Source organism: Ptychodera flava, chromosome 15 (assembly GCF_041260155.1).
Source record: "Ptychodera flava strain L36383 chromosome 15, AS_Pfla_20210202, whole genome shotgun sequence".
NCBI lineage: Eukaryota > Metazoa > Hemichordata > Enteropneusta > Ptychoderidae > Ptychodera > Ptychodera flava.
Genome location: NC_091942.1, coordinates 24793287 through 24815141, shown reverse-complemented (window position 1 = coordinate 24815141; position 21855 = coordinate 24793287). Strand labels below are relative to the sequence as shown.

General features: G+C 37.0%; 2 protein-coding genes across 2 annotated transcripts; one reads left to right on the top strand and one right to left on the bottom strand.

The window, feature by feature from the left end:
* Positions 1-539: 539 nt before the first annotated feature.
* LOC139151636 (cilia- and flagella-associated protein 184-like) lies at positions 540-13490 on the bottom strand. Its single transcript, XM_070724564.1, has 10 exons — positions 13412-13490; positions 12607-12751; positions 9893-10168; positions 9098-9526; positions 6882-6976; positions 6165-6318; positions 3309-3502; positions 2775-2987; positions 2236-2373; positions 540-1074 (listed from the first exon to the last, which is right to left on the bottom strand). The coding sequence occupies exons 1-10, from the start codon at positions 13424-13426 to the stop codon at positions 829-831; spliced, it is 1905 nt and encodes a 634-aa protein (XP_070580665.1). The 5' UTR covers positions 13427-13490; the 3' UTR covers positions 540-828.
* A 35-nt stretch (positions 13491-13525) lies between these two features.
* LOC139151637 (thymidine kinase, cytosolic-like) lies at positions 13526-21322 on the top strand. The gene is made up of 7 exons (XM_070724565.1): positions 13526-13718; positions 14132-14163; positions 15298-15411; positions 15691-15784; positions 17034-17123; positions 17895-18014; positions 18655-21322. The coding sequence occupies exons 1-7, from the start codon at positions 13659-13661 to the stop codon at positions 18868-18870; spliced, it is 726 nt and encodes a 241-aa protein (XP_070580666.1). The 5' UTR covers positions 13526-13658; the 3' UTR covers positions 18871-21322.
* Positions 21323-21855: the final 533 nt, after the last annotated feature.

Here is a 21855-nt window from a genome sequence, read left to right as displayed (position 1 = left end):
CCAAGAGATGTCACAGATTCTTATTCCAATGGGGCACTGAACCCCATTTCCAAGGTCATCAACTCCATCAATAACGAGCCTTTTTATGATGAATAAAATAATAACTTTTTTCAACAAAGTTTTTGCTTGAGAAACTGAACTACTGGTAATTCTTGGACCTCAAGAAATTCAACAGCCCTGGGATTTTGATGTCTGACACTCTAGGATGGCAGTGTCTTATAAATAACAGCATTTTCAGTATTATGAATCGATCCTTGAGACATCCTTTGTCAAACCACTGGAGTTTGTTTAAAGTTGTGAAAACCTGCTTGCAAATATGTTACATGAAGAAAATACACGCTATCCAGGGTTTGTTATATTTTACAATAGTAAATATATATCCCAAAGAATTTGTTTCGCAGGCCACGGTCCCTCCACAGTTTTGTGGGGGGACCGTGCTCAGGCTAATTATCTCAAGTTATTATAATTTCTATCAAATCTACCATATCATCCACTTTTTAACAAAGGATATCATACACATCACGTGACAAAAAAGGTCATCCTCTTGACATTAAAGTTTTATTCAAAATAATTATATACACAATGGGGCTACATTAACATCAAAGATTTTCTGTAAATTAGTATTTGACATGTCTTTGGCTTACTAATGTCAGACAATGATCAAAGTGTGGATGGAATTTTAATTGTACAATGATACAGTTTTTAAAAAATTGAAAATTCAAATATACCAAATAGTTTATGAAGAAAAATATATATATATACATGCATCCTCAATAGTCCATTTTGCAAGGCCACAGAACAAGTCCAATTTGGATGAGTTTCTTAAAACTATGCTCTCGCAGCCTTTGCTTGTTCAATTTTCTTTCTAAACCCATTTGTATTGAGTACAAGTTCGGCATGCTGTCTTCTCAGCGTTTCAAGTTTCTCTCTGAGTTCATCTCCTTCGTCCTTTCTCTCCTCAAAATCCCTAAGAAGAGGCTCGTTTCCAAGGAGACCGCACTTCTGCCGCAGTCTGTGGTTGTCGATCCTGAGCATGTCCCTGGCTTTCTTGGTCCTGGACAAAATGTCTCTTTTCTGCAGTTTGGAAAGTCAAGAGTAGGATTGAAAATATTGTGAAGTAGAAGTGATGATTTGCTGATGCACACTGTTGTTACTGTGTATGATATTGAAATTTCACACTGCTTGGATCATCAACAAAAATATCAGGGTGGTTTGCACCCCCCCTTTGCTCAAACTTTCACGTAAGGTTTCAACCATTTTCTTTCCAACTAAAGAACAAAAATCAGAAGTTTCCACATAAATTTGGTATTAGAGAAACAAAATACCCAATGTTATCCAATATATGGAATTCAAAATAGCTGCTATCTCTGTGTTATCTCTATGGGGAAAACAAAATCCCGATTTTCACAAAACTTTATAAGCATCAAAATGGAGCCCTCACAAGAGGAAGGCCAACACAACACTGTACAAGTCTGAGAGTCATATCTGTCCCTGAGTCACATTCCACCTTCTAGAGTGAAAATCTAACATTTGAATTTGACTTAAAGGTATACAGTCACCTGTAATCTAAATATGCCCATATATGGTCAAAGGAGCGTTCCTTGGTATTCAAAATGCTCATGTGAGGGCGCTGTTTTTAAAAAGCGGCCACCTGCTTAAAATCTGTGATTGGTTAGATTTTCTCTTTCCATGGTAACTGTTGCAAAATTGGAACAGGTGACAGTATACCTTTAATGGCTTCTCACAAAGATCTGTAAAACACCTGAGAAAGTGCCTAAATTTATTTCAATCACTATACAATGCTTTTTATTTCATATGCAGAAAAAAGAGGGTTGAAAATGTTTACTCAAAATTTGGAGATGCAGCATCTAGATCTTCACATTTTTCATAATTCTTGTTCTGACAGATGAAGTTATAAATTATACAAAGTTTGGAAGCTTGAATGGCAGGGAAAAAAATTTTTGGATGTCTTTCTCTGTACATGGCACAAATGAAAGCAATAAAAGTAGGTATGATGTATGGGGTACTGGGGTGAAACTGTGAACAGCTTGCCGTTCAAAACATTACATGTCCTATTCAAAATCAAAGGTCAAGTAAATGTACTTTAACTGCAGCTGACATTGTACCCAAGTCGTTTGTATTTTAGAAACCAGCGATTCTGCACCTTGGCCTGGGTGATTAAACCACCAACATTCACTTCAAGACAGCATTCAGAGAACTGACGGATCCACTCACCTGTGCAACTAATGCTTCCACTTCTTTCAGCTGTTGTTTCTGTACTTGGTTCTCAGCCTGCACAAACTGCAGCTTCTCCTTTAGATGTGTCAGCACTTGCACAGTGCTGGTGATCTTCTTTCGCAGTTTCAAGAGTTCCTACACAAAACAGGAATCATAGTAGTTCAGAGTGGTGAAGATTCATACATTTACATGCGTACCAATACAAAATGGGAAAACATGCCCTAAATTTTGAACAGAGCAATTGAAAATGATTTTCACTCATATTTTCATACCTATTATTCAAAGAAATGATTAATAATGCAAAAGGTATATGTGATTTATTAATTTTCTGTTGTATTTGAAAAACTCAAAAAAGAAGCAGGCAAGTTATCTGAAAAGAACCTGGAAAGTAGCAGGAGCTACAAAGCCGACAATATTTTCAAGAGACAATAAACAAAGACAATGTACAGGCAAGGGAGAAAGTTGAAGGGAATAATTGCATTAAAAAAGCAAACAAAAAATCGATCACTTCGTCCTGTGGACAATCAAGAGCTTACCTCATTTCTTTCTTCAATCTTCTCGTTGTAAGTTTGGTTTTCAATCTTCAGCTGTTCAAAATCAATGAGGTGCAGACCCTCGGCTAGCTCCTCCTTGGCTTTCAACTGCTGCTCTCGTTTCCGCAGTCTGTTCTTCAACTTGATGTTTTCCAGTCTGACTTGGACCACCTCCTGTTCTTTCTTCAGTTCACTGCCGAGATATTGCTCTACCTCCTGCAGATGACAAAAAAAAAGTTTTCACTATTTTGTAATTTTTGCCGCAAAAAAAAGCCTGGGCTAACGATAAATGAAAAATGTCCTGGTACCGGTATTAGTTTGCTAAGGACAAAAACTCAAAGTAGCATATTGGATAGTATGGTTCTCCTTTCATACAAACTATCCCATCCTATAACCTCTTATGAAAATCTATGGTGAAGCTGGGAAGCGGTACAAGAGTCAAAGGGTCATGCAACACTTTTCACTTAACACATTTATGAAACTTCTCACTCCTAAACAATGCTTTGATAGACTGCTTATACTAGCCATATACATTACCTTCTCTGAAAGTTGTTTTCCCGATCGACTGTTCATGGCCGTCAGAGCTGTCTGTTTCTTGAATTCGGTGAAGTCTCTGTGCTCATGTGTCACCATGTCTTGTTTCTCAAATCTTCTCTCTCGGATTTCTTCAATGTGTTCCTGAAACTCCTCTCTTTGGTCTGTTTCCTCCTTTCTCAACTCTTCAAGATTTGCTGTTTCAGGGAGGCAAATGTGGGAGGTAACACTTGAGAATTTGCCATCATGAGCATGGCACAAACACCTATGTCAAACTGAACATTAGGCTCAAGTAACTGCATGAGCTGTAGATAACCACTGCTAAACCTGCTCACCCCGATTTCCAATAAACAGGTCCACTCCCTCAAAATTACTGATAACAACAGATTCAGGCCAAACCATAGTGGTGAGAGGGTTAATGTTGCTACAAAGCTCTTATAACATGCTGTTCTCTGTGCATTATAAACATCGTCGTACACCACGCCCTCTTCAGCGAGTCTTATCACCCAACGTCGAAAAGGCCGTGGTATCACTGGCCACGTTTAGCGTTCACGCATTGCTGCAAGGCTCTATGATAGTCGAGGAAAAACCTACGAGCCAATCAGATTGCCCGTTACAGAGCTGATCTTGGTGCTTACCACCACACAGCGTTCACTGTCGACAAAGAGCGCGCAATGTGTAAATGTTTAATGTTTTTGGACTCAACCACTCTATTCACACCAAAAAGACGCCATTGATAATTATTTTACAAGGAAAAGATGGTTTCTTTGCACAAGGACCAGCGGTGGCAAGTCTGTATGCTACCAGGCATGGCAGGCCGTCCGGCCCATCGTGTTTCACGGGCGTTATATCGAAGGGTATCGCATAACTGGAGCAGCTGGCCCCACGCCTCGCTATGCACAGTGTCCGACCCAGACGTAGAACAACACCGCTGTGTAAAACCCGTTGGTCAAAACTATTGATCATAAATTTACTTTACCACAAGTTTATGTACCGATCTCTTCATTAAGGTTCACACTGAAAGCTTTCTTATCGTGCTGTGGGTAAACATGGAGCTAGAAACGTATGAATGGTATATTGGGCCCTTTCATTCGAGCTGGTGCTCCGCGATACAAATCACAAATGTACGCTAGGCTCCCGATCGTCTCTACACTGCCGAAATCACAGATCTCGGGAAATTGCGTAGTTGTTCAAGTCCGATTATGTTTCATTAATTCATCACAAAAGTTACGCTTACAACGGAATCAAACCAAGAGAGGTTTAGTCTGTTCCATGGGTTTGCAGTTCAGCGGGGTACGAACACGTATAAGCTTATGCGTACACTCGCTCAGTGTGACCTGGTGACAATTTTCGGACAGGGTATAGTGAATTTCGCCCAGAGCCATTTCACAAATAACGAGCAGTACGAAATCTTATTACCATACCCTTCAAAACTTTATTGTGTTTATCCTAAAACTGTTTACAGGAGGGAAGTGGTATTTGGGGGTCAAAGTTGCCAAATTGTTGACTCCATAGTGAGTGCGTAGTAATCGGACGTCGTATTTGGAATGTGATTATAGGGGCTAAATATTGATATTTTGAAACTTCAAACGCTCGTTTTTCAATTTCGATGTGTTGAGAAAACTGTTTGTAAAAATTTTGTGATAAATTAGTTACGTTCAACCCATGGACGACGCAACTATATTTCGACGTGTATGGTGCTTACATCGGATATGGGCTGTCTCTGTGTGTTGCTTTAGATCGTACGGTGTGTTAACTTCGCGAAGTTTTATAGCGCCCGAAATAGCTTCTACCGAAAAAAACTAACTATTCAAAACGGGACAGCAGCGTCACCTGACTTAATATGCGGTATCATGAATTGTAAAACGCTATCAATACGGAGCAAAGTGAGTACAACGAACAGCATGTCTTTGAATGTCCGAACCGAGATCGTCCGAAAATAGTCACACTGAGTGTACGAAGACGACCTTGCAGTGGGACCGGGTAGGGTTCGTTGATGGCCGTAGTCTGTGTACCTATCGAAGCCATAGTATTCACATGGTGTCGCCGTTGCTCTCGATCATGACAGAAAACAGTCAAAATTTTGAAAGCTGTCGGATTTAATGCAACATATATCGGAAGAGGTGCAACAGAACCAGAGGATCTCAGGCCCTGAAAGCTCGATTGTGTACACACAGACAATGAGGAGCTTACGACCCGACATGACTTTGTAAAACGTATTCGTGATTGGCTAATTCTGATGATATGTTCTCATGAATAATTAATTAACTCCCATTCATACTTCCGCAGTTTCCCGGCGTAATCTGCCAGAGCTTGATTTTTGCGTAGGTCAGCGGAGCGGAAATTATTGCTCTGGCCTGCGAGAATGATTATAAATTACCTTTCCCCAATAATCAATACTGTATATTTATGTATTGAAGACACAGCAAAAGTAGAAAAGTTACAAGCCAAGTAGACAGAAAAGGTATTTATATACAAGTGAGAGACTTTGCTGATCATATACTGCAGCCATGTAAGCTAAGGACTAAACATCTTGATGAAGTTAACGCTAATGTTCTAAACAGTTATTGACTCAAAGTTCGGTAAAACTAAGAGCTATTTGGAAATTCCAAAACTGTCTATGTGGGAACTGCACATGGATTAGAACTTACTACCCTGGTATACATGGATTTATAGACTTAACTAATACCTGCAGCAGAAATATTTTTTCACATGAAGAAGGCAAAAACAGTGCTTTAGAAGATAAATATATTATGAAAACGATTGGCACGCTAAAGGCTCCCACACTGATACATGCACATCCAACAGAAACAGACATGACACAAAGAAAGTGAAGCAGACGCATTGACAAGAACTTACACATATATTTCAAGTATCTCTGTTCCTGATCCGTGACATTCTTGTCCATTTCCTGTCTGTTGTCGTCTGTCTTCTTCTTTCTGAAGTACTCAGCAAGTTTGTGTTGTAACTGGAAATTCTGGTTGGTCAGTTGTTCTCGTTCTGACATGGCAGCCTTGAAGGACAAAACAATAAATCAATGCAATCCCGTTTCTAACAATTATGCAATGGTCCATTTCAATTCTTAATAATATGCAATTAGACCACCGTTAAATGACCCAGTCTGTCAAAACTTGAAAATATAGACAACATAGTTGTATGTGTTTTACTGGCACAAGAATAAAATTGTGTGAACAACTGAAAGAGTAACAGAAGTAGTTCACTTTACAAATTGTGAATCAACAACTCCAAAGTCACCCCTCTTGATGTAATTATAACTAATAATACAGTGAAACATGTCTAAACTGAAACCTGTCTAAACTGGAAACCTAAACTGAACCCTTTACCCAATCCCATTCCAATAGAACTCTATATAAAGTGACCTCTATAAACCAAACACACCTCTGCAAATCAAACGATTTTCTCAATCCCTGAGCGCTTCAGTTTAGACAGGTTTTACTGTATGAAACTACAGACTCAAGTCTCCGAAGCATTATGAAAATGCATCAGATAAGATTTATCAAAAACACTGCTTGGCAATATTTGAAAATGGCCATGTAATAATCTAAGTGGACCTACATGGTATCTTTCTACAAGTTCCTCTCTGCTTATCATTGGCTCTTCCTCTTCTTCTTCATAGTATTCTTCTTCATCCTCTTCTTGGAGTGGAGACTCTGTGGAAAAAACCATCATCGAGAGAGAATATTCAGTCAAATAGCTTTCAACGAGAAGTCCTCAGCAGGATGTTTGACAAATGAGAAGACTTTTTCTACAGCACAATTCACTAATTTAAACATAGGGCCAAAGTCCCTGAAGCTACTATAGACATGGATACAAAATTAAGTATTTCCTGACTGTATGAAATTATCTCACTAAGGTCATCCTAGGGACATGTAAACCACAATTAATGCTGTCTGACCAGCGGTTTTGAAAAAACAAGTGACTCAACAGTTGACAGAGCTCTGCTGTGTTATGTAGAGAATAACCTTTTGTGACACATGTATTGATGAAGAAGGTGGATATCTTTAATTGCTCATTTCAGGATGGCCTGACCAAAAATGGAAAAAAATTCCGTAAAAATACAGATTTGCTTATTTCATCAGACTATATTAGTCAATAATAGCAAATAAACGAGAGTAAATTACATTCTAATTAAAGTAAACAAGACTTGCTTAAATCAAGATTTACATCATAAAAAACAGCATACATGTATCTGTCAGGTTATAAAGAATCTTGAGCTGGTTATCTTTCAATATCAATATTTTCATCCTATTAACCAAGCACATTTTAAATTTCAAATTAACATTGTAAGTAAGTTCTGTTGAATAAGTTGAGACTGTACTTACTCAGAGAAAGCACACTGAAGAGACAAATGTTTGAAACTTAAGACGTTCAAGGTCATCAAAAGCATAAAAAGGAATCATGTTACACTTTCATTGCACTGTTTACACAGATTGCATAATTGCTATAAATAGCACATGAGGAATCTTACAGCCTAGCTTTACCATAAAAACCCTATCACTTTGACCACTCTTTTAATTGACCACTCTAGTTTTTCCTCAAAAAGTAATCTTATTTTATCCTTACCAAGTCAACCAATGGAAATTAGAACTTTCTCTATCTCTATTTATTTGACCACCCTATCATGACAAACTATTATGACCAATTTCTTTTAGATAACGTAAATGGTGGTTCAGAATATATCAAAGTTGGGATTCAGGAAAGTTGCCTTTACATGTTTAATCCTCCAAGATGTCAAAAAAGTTAACTTTCTGATAATTCCACACTAAATTATTTGGCTTTGATAATTTTCTAATTAATTCAATTATTTAAAATCATATTAATTATTTTTCTGTGAGTGAATTGATAGGGTTTATACAGTACAACAATTACATACAATGTAAGTCAAGTTTTGACCAAAAATGACAAAACAATTCCTTAAAAATACACATTTGCATATTTCATCACAATTTGAACAAATCTAAGTTGGGTTATCCCTAGGGACCTGTATACCAAATAACAAAGCTGTCTGACCAGCTGTTATGAAGAAGAAGATTTTGACCAAAAACACCTTTTTTAGCATTAATTTGCCTATTTTCAACAATATCAAAAAATTAAAAAAAAACAGTTTCTCAAAATCATATTTTTCATCTACGCAAAAAATATCAAATCAGTAAGTACTGCGGTTCTCAAGATATTTGAGTGGACGGACGCCTCACAAACGGACATACATACATACATACATACATACATACAGACTGACGACGGACGCCGGACGGATACCCATCCCAATAGCTTCTATAGACTATAGTCTATAGTAGCTTAAAAATCATATTGTTCAGAAAGGAAAATTTTTTTTTGCGCTGAATGTGTTGAAAAAAAGATTTTACACAATAGCTGATATTTGCTTGCAGAAAGTTTGAACCAATTCCTTTAAAATAAATCATGAGAAAATACATGTATTGGGGTTACCATGCAATTTTTCACGTAGAGAACAAAATTACCAAATGGTGAATATTCTCTGTATTCACCCTATTGGGGTAGGAGTGGAGGTGGTAAAAATCTCACATTCAGTTTAATTGTCGTGATGGATTCAGACATGATGTTGAACACAAAGAATGCTCAGATAATGATAACATAGGCTTCACTAAAAATATGTCCCCACAGTCTGAAATATTCTACCTTAAGCATATATTTATGTCTGTGTATGTACTAATGACATATATTGCTTCAAGTACAATAATAAGCAGTTAACCCCACGCCATAATTCTACTGTAGAGTCTGTGTCATCTCACCTCTCCTTTCAGGAGTGCCAGGTTCCAATGGTTCAGGTGATGCCCTGGGACTTGCTTCTCTAGACAGTGCCTCCCCAACAGCTGCAGCTTCAGCCACAGTCTCCTCCCTTTCCCCCTCAGCGAAGGTATCACTCTGAGGGATGGGGGACTTTTCCCTCTCCTCTGCTTCCTCCCCTTCTTCAGGGATGACATCTACATCCTTCTTCTCTCCCTCTGCCTGCTCACCCTCCTCTGCGGTGGCAGGTTTCTCTCCACCCTCCTCTCCTTCAGCTGCTGCTTCTCCCTCTGCTGGCTTTTCACCCTCCCCTTCTGCTGCAGCCTCCCCCTCAGGCTTTGCTTCTCCTTCTCCCTCTCCCTCTGCTGCAGGAGCAGCCTCAGCCTTTTCACCCTCCTCTCCTTCCGGTTTCTCCCTCTCTGCTCCCTCTTCACCTGTGACATAAACCAAGATAAACAGACATAAACATAACCAAAGGTTCTCACAAAAGCCGCTCACAATACATGACTGAGAACAAAAATATTATGATTCTGATAAAACACCCTTTTCGAAAGACCCTTACTATATAATGGGAATGAATACAAAGTGTGTGTGTGTGTGTGTGTGTGTGTGTGTATATATATATATATATATATATATATATATATATATATATATATATATATATATATATATATATATATATATATATATATATATATATATATATATATATATATATATATATATACAAAGATTAGAATTGAAATCCCTCATTTATGTCACTTTTTTTAAGATCACTTTTGATATAAGATACCCACCTTCAGCCGGGGCAGGCTGCTCTCCCTCTGCAGTTGCTGCCCCCTCACCCTCTGCTGGGGGTGCACTTTCACCCTCTGCTGGTGCTGCAGCTGCTTCCCCCTCAGCAGGTGCGCCATCTGTTGCATCACCCTCAGCAGGAGCCCCCTCTCCTTCAGCAGCAGCAGCAGCAGCAGCCTCGCCTTCGGCGGGTGCTGCCGCCTCTCCTCCTTCTGGAGCTGCCTCTCCCTCCGCTGCCGGTTTCTCCTCACCTTCTGCAGGGGGTGCATCTGTTGTTCCTGTGAAAGATGAGCGTCAAGTGAATAAGTTGTCATTATCTGGACTCTGAAGTTTTCTACATTGTCAGAATGATTATTGCACATAAATTGAATACCCACATCCTATGACAGATATCAATGTAGCACACGAGGCAATTCACAAGCTTATCTTATTGAGCAAAAAGGGAGGAAAATTGTTAACAGTTTGTCCCCTAGAAATATATGGAATGATCCACATGTTTTTACGCTCCGATATATGCATATGTATATATGCAAATGGGAGGTATTCGTATAAGGTGGCAAAATGGCGTCTGTGTGTATGTATGTAAGTGTGTATGTATGTCTGTTAGTCCGTCCACATCAAAAACTCCTAAACCGTAGCATCCACTGTCTTAGTATTTGGTGTACAGGTGCACCTAGGGATGGAGATGTGAATTTGTTCAAATGAACATGTCAGTGCCAAAAATATGCAAATGAGGGGGAAAAAAGGAAAAATCCTGCAAATGGCTAAAACTCAGTAAGCATTGGTCAGATTTGGTTGAAACTTGGTATGCAGATTTCTTTAGGTATTCTAAATTATGTGTGCAAAAATTGAGATGAAATTTGCATGTTTGTATTTTTAGGGTATTTTTTCCCGTTTTAGTCAAAAAATCTTGTTCTCTGAAATCGCTCGTCTGATTGATATGAAACTTAATATTCATGTTCCTCAGAATGACCTCAGTCATGCTTGTACAAATTGTATTGATATTGTCATATTTGTAATTTTGGGGCAATTTTCCCAATTTTTGATAAAAAATTTTTAATCCAAAAACTACTGATTTGATAGCTTTGATACATGTATTTGGTATACAGGTATCTAAGATTAATCTCAATGTGTATTGAAGGTATGTTGAAACTGGCAATTTTTTTTTTGGGGGGGGGGGGCAATTTTTGCCATATTTGGTCAAAAATATTTTCTCCTAAAACTTCTGATCTGGTAGCTTTGATATCTAGTGTACAGGTTCCTAGGGTTTATGTTAATTAGATATATTTAAAATTAGGATGAAATCTGCAATTTTGTATTTTGGGGGGCAATTTTTCTCATTTTTGGTCAAAGAATTTGTTTCTCAAAATTTACCAGTCTGATTGCTTTGATATTTAGTAAACCAGTCCTTAGGGTTTTTGTTAATAAGATATATTGAAATTAAGTTGAAATCTGGAATTTTGAATTTTTGGGGCAACTTTGCGAAACTTTCAGTTTTACTGGGATATCTTTCATTTTGTATTTTTAAGATTTTTTTGGTAATTTTATACTTACTGGAACTAAGAGTATATAATGTGGTGATTTAGTAAGCATTTGATATTATAAACTGTATTTGGTGTTGAAATGCGGTAAAAAAATCCTGGCAGATTTTGAAAAACATTTGAAACAAATGCCAATAAAAAATTCAGCCAGAGAAGGTTTGACAAAAAGAAAAGGTGGGAGAGTGGGGAAAAAAGAATGTACAATGGATCGGATAAAAAAGATAATGTACCTCATCGATCTTCCAGACACCATCCCTTATCAGATGGTCCACCCCGATGTATTTTTGTGCACAATTAACCATGCAGTGTATTTTAGTTTAAGATGTCAAGTTAGGTAAGGATTTGAAAGGAATAGTCAAGTTCACCACAGTGTAATTTTATCCCTTGTAAAATTGTAAGTTGTTCCAGATGTGGATGCACCAGCTGTTCTGGAAGAAAACAATGTTTACTTTTCCCTGTAGGTTTTCTGAGTTGATGATTGTATGTTGAAATTTCTCCATGTATCTGGTGTATGGGCAAAGTGTAAACATTGGTTGCATGTTATGTATTTCAGTCTATGTCAAATATTGTAAATGAAAAATCAAGAACAGTTTACTGTGTGCTTGTAAAAGATAACATATTTGTCAATACATAAACTGCCTTGCAGATTGATTTTCTTAAAGATTATCACAGAAGTAGAAAAGGAAAAGAAACTAATCAAATTGCTGTAACATATTCACTCTCAGTGCCTGTAAAGGCCTATACTTAACTATTTTATCATTGCATTCAGCTGTTTGTTATATCTTTATCACTCTCCATGGGCCAAGGCACACTTGGGGTCAATGTCATCACTCTGTGCCAGTCTGTGTATGTCAGTCTGTCTGTATATGTATGTCCATATTTCATACAATTGTTGACTTATTTTGATAACTATATGGGAGCGAACAGTGATGTTGTCACTATTTTTATCAAATCTTTCCATCACTTAATAGAACTATTATTTTTACTTTGATTCATTCAAAGGAAATATGTATGATTTGTCTGACACATACATTGTTACCATTCTGTGCATTCAGGATATTCTGATTATGAATCAGACTAAAATTCTCCTGGATTTTAATTGTGAAGAATTATAACAATAAAGACCATACCTAGAGTTTTGCACAATCAAAATCACATTCACATCATTTACTGACCTGGTGGTTGTTCTTCTGCTGGGGCTGCTGCAGCGCCCTCTCCAGATTCACCACCACCTCCTTCCGCTGGTGGTGCCGCCTCCTGTTCAGCAGTCTCAGCTGCTGGTGCCTCCTCAGGTGCACCGTTTGTCTCTGGAGCTGCTTCCTGGATGGATGAAGAAACTGATTAATACATGGATTTTTGCCTATCTTATTCAATGGGACATTCTTCGAAAGTCACTGCACCAAGTGTTTCAGCTGTGTCAGTCAAACATCATATGAGATAGATGTTATCAAGGGAATATCCATCCTTCTTCTTTGGCCTTTAATAACCTTTTGTGAGTCAATGCGCTGTACATGTCAGATTTGTTCAAAGCATGGAGGTACTGTTCACCCCCATGGTTTAGAGTAGAGAGATGTATACATGATGTATTATCACTCATCGCGTGTTTGTGAACTAATGGGAACGGAATGGTATTACTAGTAATACTCCCCATATTCACAGATGCAGCTGCAGTCAGCTCAATATCCAGACTGAGGGTGCATACCGCCTTGGAATACTGAAGGGAAACTCACACAGAGGAACAGTTGAATAAAGCAAAATATGCTTTACGACAGTGATAAACTGTCGGCGATTTACAATGGCAAGGGGAAACTAATTTTAATCTCACTGGCTATGAGGACTGCGACTTTTTGTACACCTATATATTTACGTTGCCCTTTATTTGAGTGTTTTGTGGAGGCATGCTCTGACACCAATTTGTGAATGGACTGCGCTGAACGGATAAGAAACGTATTTCGCAAAGAAATCGCTGCAGTTGCTTACCTGATCGTCCGCCATGTTGCTTCGATTCCCGTTGTCATGGACTATCACGTGATCAAAACAGTCAGTGGAGTCGTGATTTCCGCACCACCGAACCACTGGTTCTCGCGATACTCCTCGAGAACTTTATGTAAATTTTACCGCGAAATTTGAGTTTTTGCGCCAACGTCAACGCGTCGATCTGCGTCAGAGCACCGAAGGTCTCGTCAATTTATTCCCCGATTTTAGTCCTACTAGTTTTTCTGGCAATATGATGTCCTGCGTTAGCACTACTAATGTTGGGAGCAATTGTAAGAGAGGACAAATCCAGGTGAGAATTAATGAAATTGACGAAAATTTGAAATTTCAACTCTATGGAAATCTGCATGTCTCCACTGAAATTGATTCTGGTTTGGAAATTTTCTTGATATTTCAGAATGTACTCATTTGGCTAAAGCATATTTCACAATATATGCACAATATATTTCATAAACCCAAACATCGCGACGTTTTACCAGTAAACATTCCATACTGTACGTGTGAAGCTCAAAGATATTCAACTTCAGACAAAGGGCTTCCTATATAGTACCATTAGTGTCTGACTGACCATGGACTGACCGAGTGATCAGATACAGTAGAGGCAGTGTTCATCGAAATGAATTGAACTTTTGCAGCTGGGATAATGCATGCAAAAAATGACCGGTTAAATTATGTAAAGACAACGTTTTCTTCCTATTATTCCAGGTTATATTTGGGCCCATGTTCTCCGGGAAAACGTAAGTATGACCTCTTAAATGTTTACCGTCATTTATCAATGGACGGTACTGCCTATGCCATGGCGCCAACGGCGCGCTCTTCGTCATGAACTTGTCTGTGAATCTTATGGACCGTGGAGCTTTGTGACGATCAAGAGTATGAAAATGTTCTGTTTGGTACCATTATATAAAATAATCTACTCTGGACAGTTTTATCACGACATTAGATCATAATTTCTCATGTAATTAAACAACTTACAAATTTACATACAGTTATATGCAAATTGTCTACAGCCGGCCTTTGTTTGATATTTTTGAATGAATGGCGCGCCAGTAGCACACAAATATATTCCTGGGGTCATAGTATAGTGGAATGATCCACAACAACTTTTCTTGTAATTTACGTAAATGAAATATTCCTTTTCAAAATTTTTCCTACATCTCATCAAGGATCTCATTTTTAGACATGTTTATAACATGACAATGTACTAGTGTTTTCTCTGCATGTTCATTGAAAGCGGCACTTTGTGCTCCATTCATCAAAATTAGGGGGCAGACACATGATACAAAGACACAGCTTTGTATCTAATCAAGTTGTAAACAATTTTTAAAGGAAAACAACAATACCATTTGAAATATTAGTTAATGCTGTGAAGAACCTGTTAGTTACAGTAATTAGGGAGATGAAAGCATTGTTTATATTTTGTGGGTCATTTAATTATAATCTGCAAGATATCGTTTAATCCGCCTGAAATTATGTAACTACCTTCAGAATGAATTATTCAGATGAATTATTTTCTTTTCTAAAATATGCTACTTTAACCCTTTTCCTACCAAGTCCATATTTCACCACCAGGTCAAGATGCTTAAAATTAATGAAACACAGCGTATTCCATATGATGTATTTTAACATAATACTGTACATTTGAAGGCTGTTGAAAACATAATACTGTAAAGTTGATTTTTTTTGGACAAAAGATGCTATAACATACCAAGCCAAGTGGGTGAAAATACGTCATGTTTTGGCTCAACACCGCTTTTTACTGACTTGGCTGATGGGGAAGTGATACAGTTATTACTATCTGACAGGAAAAGGGTTAAAGCCTTACAAGACATTTCTTAGGTTTTTTTCTCTTTTTCCATTCTACCCTGCAGAACTGAACTTATCAGAAGAATCAAGAGATTTCAAATAGCTAATCACAGTTGTCTCATTATAAAGTACGCCAAAGATGACAGATATGACAAAAATGGTGTTGCAACTCATGACAGGTATGTTCTCCACGAAACCAGTCCCTATTTTTTTAAATTGAATATTATCCACCTAATTCTCAATTTGAATGGCACTACCATGTGAATCCATCAGCTGTCCTGTATATACAAAAACATTGCAAAAGTTCTTCCAGAGAGTGAGTAGAGCATTTATTCATCCTTCTTGGTTATGCTGCTGTTTCTATTACTGAAATATTCAGATCAGTTATCAAATTCTTAGTTGCTTCTGTTTGTGTCAGAGAAACATTCTGTTGATGGTCATTTTGAATTATCTTCCAGGGAAGTGAAGACAGCCGTTGCAGCTACAGAACTTTGCAATGTTAAAAAAACAGCAATGGATTATGATGTCATTGGCATTGATGAAGGACAATTTGTAAGTGTTTGATATCATAAGTATACACCATTGGTTTATTATTTTTATCTAATCTGTTTATTTTGTTGTTTTTTTATTGAGGCACAGCCCATTTCCTGACCTGAATCAGTTGTTATTATAAATGTGAAGCTTTGTCACCAAATAAATCAAATTTTACAGAAAGAAGAGGACTTTATCCCTCTACCTGCCAAGTTGATATTTCACTACCAGGTGAAGTTAGTTAATTAAAAATAGTGAAGCAAAACATGTCCCATATAGTGCATTTAAACAATTACTTGAAGATTTGAAGGTCCCTGAAAACAGAGATACAGTAAATGTGATTTTTACAGACTAAAGCTGCTCTAATATACCAAGCCAAGTTTGTGAAAATACATATGGTTTTGGCTCAATACCGCGTTTTACTGACTTGGCAGATAGGGAAGTGATACCATCTGGCAGGTAAAGGGTTAATGATGATCAAGTTTAAGGGACAAAGTTGCTCTTTTTTGAGCCTTTTTCATGAATCTTGTGTTCGATATTGAAAATAGTTTCTGTTGTGTGACCTCTTGATACTCATAGTAAAAAAAACACGTCCTCACACATCTCACCAACTGTCCCAAACGCAACATTTGCAAATGTTGTTTATGGCATTGTTATAACTATGTCTGACTTCCCAGAGAGTGTTTCAACTTTCGCAGAGTTGATTTCTTTGTGATAGACTAATGTTACCTGTCGATGATGGTTACACCTGACAGTGTTCTGTGTCTGCTTGTCTAGTTCACGTATTGCTAACGGTTCAACGCAAACCACTGTTTTTTTTGCACTATGGAAGAAGACTCATTCTCTATCATTTCTCTTTCTTATCCTTATAGCATCTTGAAACTGCGAGATTGCTATCCCTCTGCTGTATGTTTCTTTCGGACCATCTTGCATTGTCGCATAAAGTTAAACAGTGATTTTGGGTTTTTTTCATTTAAGGGAACCTCAATGGTTTTAAATTGGCAATTGTGAATCAGAATTTAAATTCAACTGCTTTAACCGAATTCACCCCAACAAATGATTTTTGTCAAGATATTTAATGCTTCGTTTATTTTGAACCATGTTATATTTACCAAAAAAATCACCAATGAAATGAATGTGAAAAAAGGATACCATGATTGTTATGTATTTACCACAGGACAAACACAACAACCACACGAAATAGGAAATTGTTAATGGAGAGAAATAAACTGGGAGACATGATGTAAATGGATCTATGTTTATATTTCAGTTCCCAGATACAGTTGCATTCTGTGAAGAAATGGCCAGTAAAGGAAAGAAAGTCATTGTAGCTGCTCTGGATGGAACTTTCCAAAGAAAAGTAAGTCTGTCTCAGCAATAAGCAACTTGGGGTACAATGCACCTCAAGGACGGATATTTGGACTCTAAATCTTTACAATATTTGTCTGGCTACCACTTACCATCTTAGTTTTTCACAGACCGAACATTTCATTTTTTCCCCATAGAGTTAACACAAGGGTGGTAGCCATTTTGAATTTGAAGTATTTGTAAAGTTAAGTCATATTTTCTCTAGTACCAAACTTTGCATGGTGACCAGTGGTGACCACTGATTTTTATTATTGATTCAGTAAGAGAATGGCTCAAGTTTTGTTGAGGAAAGTCTGTGCAGAAGTTTTTAAGTCTTTTAGTTTCGAGGTGCACACTACCATAATTATTTCCTTTTTCCTATTTTCATTTAAATTGAGTGTAATACACCAATTAGTAAGATTTATAGTCAAACTATGAACTGAAGTTAATCCTCTCGTACCAAGAGAGTAATAAATAATTCAAAACAGCAGCCAATAACATGTGTAACTTTTTGACTACTGAAACTTTTCACCGCCTCTACTGTCCAATGTACAGTGCGCCCTGTAAGTCTACATGACAGATCACAAACTCTTCCCTTGGGCTCAAGAGTGTTTCACTTCTCATCATTCTTCATATAATATGAATTTTGAAACAGCCCATTGCTCAGTGATTCCAGCTTTCATGAGCTTGTATTTTACCTAACTCTCTGATTAAATTTGCACCAATGTTTCCTTCGTCATGTCGCAAGATAAACATTTATTTATGATGCTTCTTTTTCAATCAGGGTTTCGGTGACATTTTGAATCTAGTTCCGCTAGCTGAGAGTGTGATCAAACTAAATGCAGTGTGCATGCATTGTTACAATGAAGCAGCCTACACCAAGAGGATAGGAGCAGAGACCGCCGTAAGTTGAAATTTTAGTGTTTCAAATGAGAACAATCCAAAGTATAATGGATATTTAAAATATCCGAAAATATAATTGAATCTAAAAAATGTTTCCTGAGCAAAAATGTCATGGACAATAGTAAAGCTTGTCCATGAAAACTTCACAATTCACATCATACTTACCTAAGGTAGTTCATCATCAAATATGTGAAAATTCTGAAATCAAATCTTAATGTCTTCATTTCACAAGCTTCCAGAATCCAAGGAGGAGACTGGTGTCAAGGCCAAAGTCCTCTTTTATCTCTATGCATGTATTTCTTTCTACCATAGCATATTTAACCATGGCTTTGTCACAACAGATATGTTTTAAAAGTGCCAGTTCACTTTATCCTTTATTTTGCATGCAGAGTATTGTAATTATCATAATTGCACTTCAAGAAGAACCCTGACAGAAAAGTTGCCCAATTTTGTGCATTTTTTTTCATATGTTGCATATGGTACATGGACATACTTATTTAGTGATATGATTAATGCACTTTTTATAGGTTAATAGTTGTCTGTCAATCTTCAACTATAAAATGAATTTTGTGTCGTCATAGAAATGTGCATATCATGATCAACCATGTTAAAACAATCGAATTCTCTTCTATCCACATCAGGTTGAAATCATCGGCGGCACGGACAAGTACCTGGCAGCATGCCGCGAATGCTTCAATCTGCCGATCGACTCGCATCCCACAAAGGACGAAACGCCCCTCCAAAACATCACTGGCAGTTCCAAGACCAACACAAACGTACACAGTAGGAAGTTATTCAAAGACTCCCCTAAGAAAAACAAAAAAGAGAACAGATTTGTTGATCTAGAATGTGCTTGATGATTAGTCACAGTGTTTGTTGTATTTTATTACAGTTCTTTTAAGTATTCTGAAATAATGCCAAAAGGTTTTTTTTTTTCAAGTGAATTTTTTACTAGATGATATATACAAAGACAAAGAGTGCAGCCATTACTTTTATTCCATCACCACAATGCGGTGCAACCTCAGGATGTTCATGATCATTTTTCAAACAGGATGATAGTTGATATTTTGCCAGGTGTACCTCCCTCCATGAATTCAGGATAACTGATTGCCTATATTATATAGCTGGATCAAAATTAATGAATTACTAGCGGTAGATCTGGTTTATGGCTAAAAATGAACAAACTGCAATGGTGATTAAGCCACTGGTAGACAAAGGGACCATACCATCCAAGTTTTGTATTGTGTGCATATGTGCCTCTGATCTGTTTATGACCATTTGGGCCTTTTTTTGGTCTTTATTTCTCTCATAACTGTGAGAAGAAAATTCAGGGCTATTTGCCATCCAAAGATCATGCCTTTTTTGAGCTCAGAAAGACCACTTTGTACTAGGCCCACTGACAATAACCATGTGTTCTTGGCACAGATTTACTAAATGGGACTGTTATATGAGTAAACATAAAGGCATGAGGGAATTCAACTGTCAGCAGTCTGATATGCCTCTATGAGGTAAAAACATCAAAGCTTCAATAAACCAAAGAAAATCTTTATGTATAGCTAGGGAAAAAACCCATTGCATTCTAATATCGCTATGTCAATCAATAATCAACATTCCAATAGTGCTATTCATTAATGAATTTTAATTTTGTCAGCATGCGTCTGCTTCGTAAATAGATTAGAATTTTGCCAAATGAACTTTTTTAACTCCTTAATTTAATATTTTGTAACAATGCCAGTGCTGTCTGAAATAATAGGACTTAGATCTTTGCAAAAGAGAAAATTTATAGTATGTTGAAACTTGAAAGTCAAGTTCTCTTAGCATGGTATAATTTTAGCAGGGTGTTTGTACTTGTACTTGATATTCATTTTCTTTTATTAATGTCTGTACTGTTTTTTGCTAGAATTTTCAATTCTTTAAAATAATTTGCTATCTACTTTTATCGCATCAGAAATGTTTCATAAATGTGTGTGCTTTGAATATTTTTTAAATGATACTGCCAATTTTCTGTGCTTATTTTTATCATATGTTTAAGATGAGTTTGCTTCAGTAACTGCCGAGTGTTACAGTACAGTGCACCCTTTATCAGTGTGTGTTGGCTAAAACATACCTTTATTTGGAGAAAAATTAAAAAATCATAATGGAAAAAAATAGTTGCATTTCTTTTCAGAGAAGGAATACTCCATATACCATGCAAAATATAGCGCAGCATTATTATATATGCAAACCAGGGAAGGAAATTTCTTATTTCATCAAGGGTCATTCTTTTAACTGGGATGACCACTCTCCTCAGGGCCAGTATTGAATCTTCTGTATTCTGTACGCCACTTTGTCACTGTAGATATGAAGGTTATTTGCATGTTCAGAATGTTAGTCAGGACGTCTTTGCACTGCCAACCATTGCAACTGTGACAGGTTAATTTCTGAGATGGCTTACTTTGTAATTGCATGAATGGTAGGTGAGAGAAAAAGATATTTGTTCAACAGGCCCGACTGACCCAGATTTGGTCCATTTCACAAAGCAGAGCAGAAAGGAAAGTTTATCCCCATTGAATCCATTGGTGATTTTCAAGTACTGAAGAACAGAAAGGGGGCTCAACCCTGATCAAATGCCTATCTGATTTTATTAATCATATTCATTATTCGTACCAATTATATGTTTTGCTTGGATTATATAAATGCATTGTCTACCTGTCAAAGAGTGGTATTTTAAACTTAGTGCAGCTTCTGGGGTATCAATGTGGTTTTACGAAATGTCAGTCTGTCAGAAATATTACAAAAATGAGCAATATGGAAACATGCTACATGTTGTTTGTAAGAAAGCAAAAATGTTCATACAAAATAGCTGCATGTTAAAATCTATTTGGTATATTTTACCACTAATGTGAGGAAAAAAAGTTAAGTACAATACAAAAGGCATTTTGCAAACGAACTCTGAAAAAATACTGGTACCGACTTACCTACCCAAGTTTGAAACAATCTGGACTGTTGAACAAAGTTTTTTTTTGTTTTTTTTTCTCTGCCTTACCCCTAATTCTCCGTGCAGAGGTCAAACTTCACCTTGAGAAACAACTTGGCATTATCACAGTTTGGCCAGTTTACAGTCTCCACAAAAGAACAGTCAATGATACCTTCCAGGTCTATGGGAGAGGGCGTTATGTATTGATGTTCTAAAATTAGGTCAACTGTGTGACCCTGTAAAAATATGAAATTTCAAATTGATTGTTGTCGTGTGATATTTCGCCCATTTTTATTGAATGTACACTGATCTATTTTTTATAAATTTCCTAATAAACTTTTCAAAATTTCAAATATGATGCTGTGGCCAATTCTTCACGTCAGAATATTATGAACTGACATGATTTTATTTAACATTATGGTAATATGAGTATCATTTCCGATCAAAAGTTGTACATTTTACATTTGGACAGCCATCTCTCGAAACTAGAATAATAGATGCGCCTAAAAAGTGAAAGACTAACTTTTACTAAAATTTTCCTTAAGGAATCTTTCAGCCATTCTTTCATAATCAAGAAAAAAAAATCGGTGGTCACACTTCAAATTTTGGTAAGCTTACTAGAGAAAAAATAACCCAAGATTTACCAATATTTAAAATTCAAAATGGCCGCCATGCCTGTGTTAACTGCATGGAGAAAAATAAATTTCGAATTGCGAAAAACTGAGCCGGTGAAAAGTTTTCTTACGCCAAGAGCTTTAAAATGAACCCTCTTAAGTGGTAGATCAGAAAAGAAAAAGTTTGAGAGTCCTAATATCTGTTCCCGAGGCGCGTTCTTCCTGAATAAAAGAAATCACAAAATTAATGTAGCATCAACCTACTTTAGCAA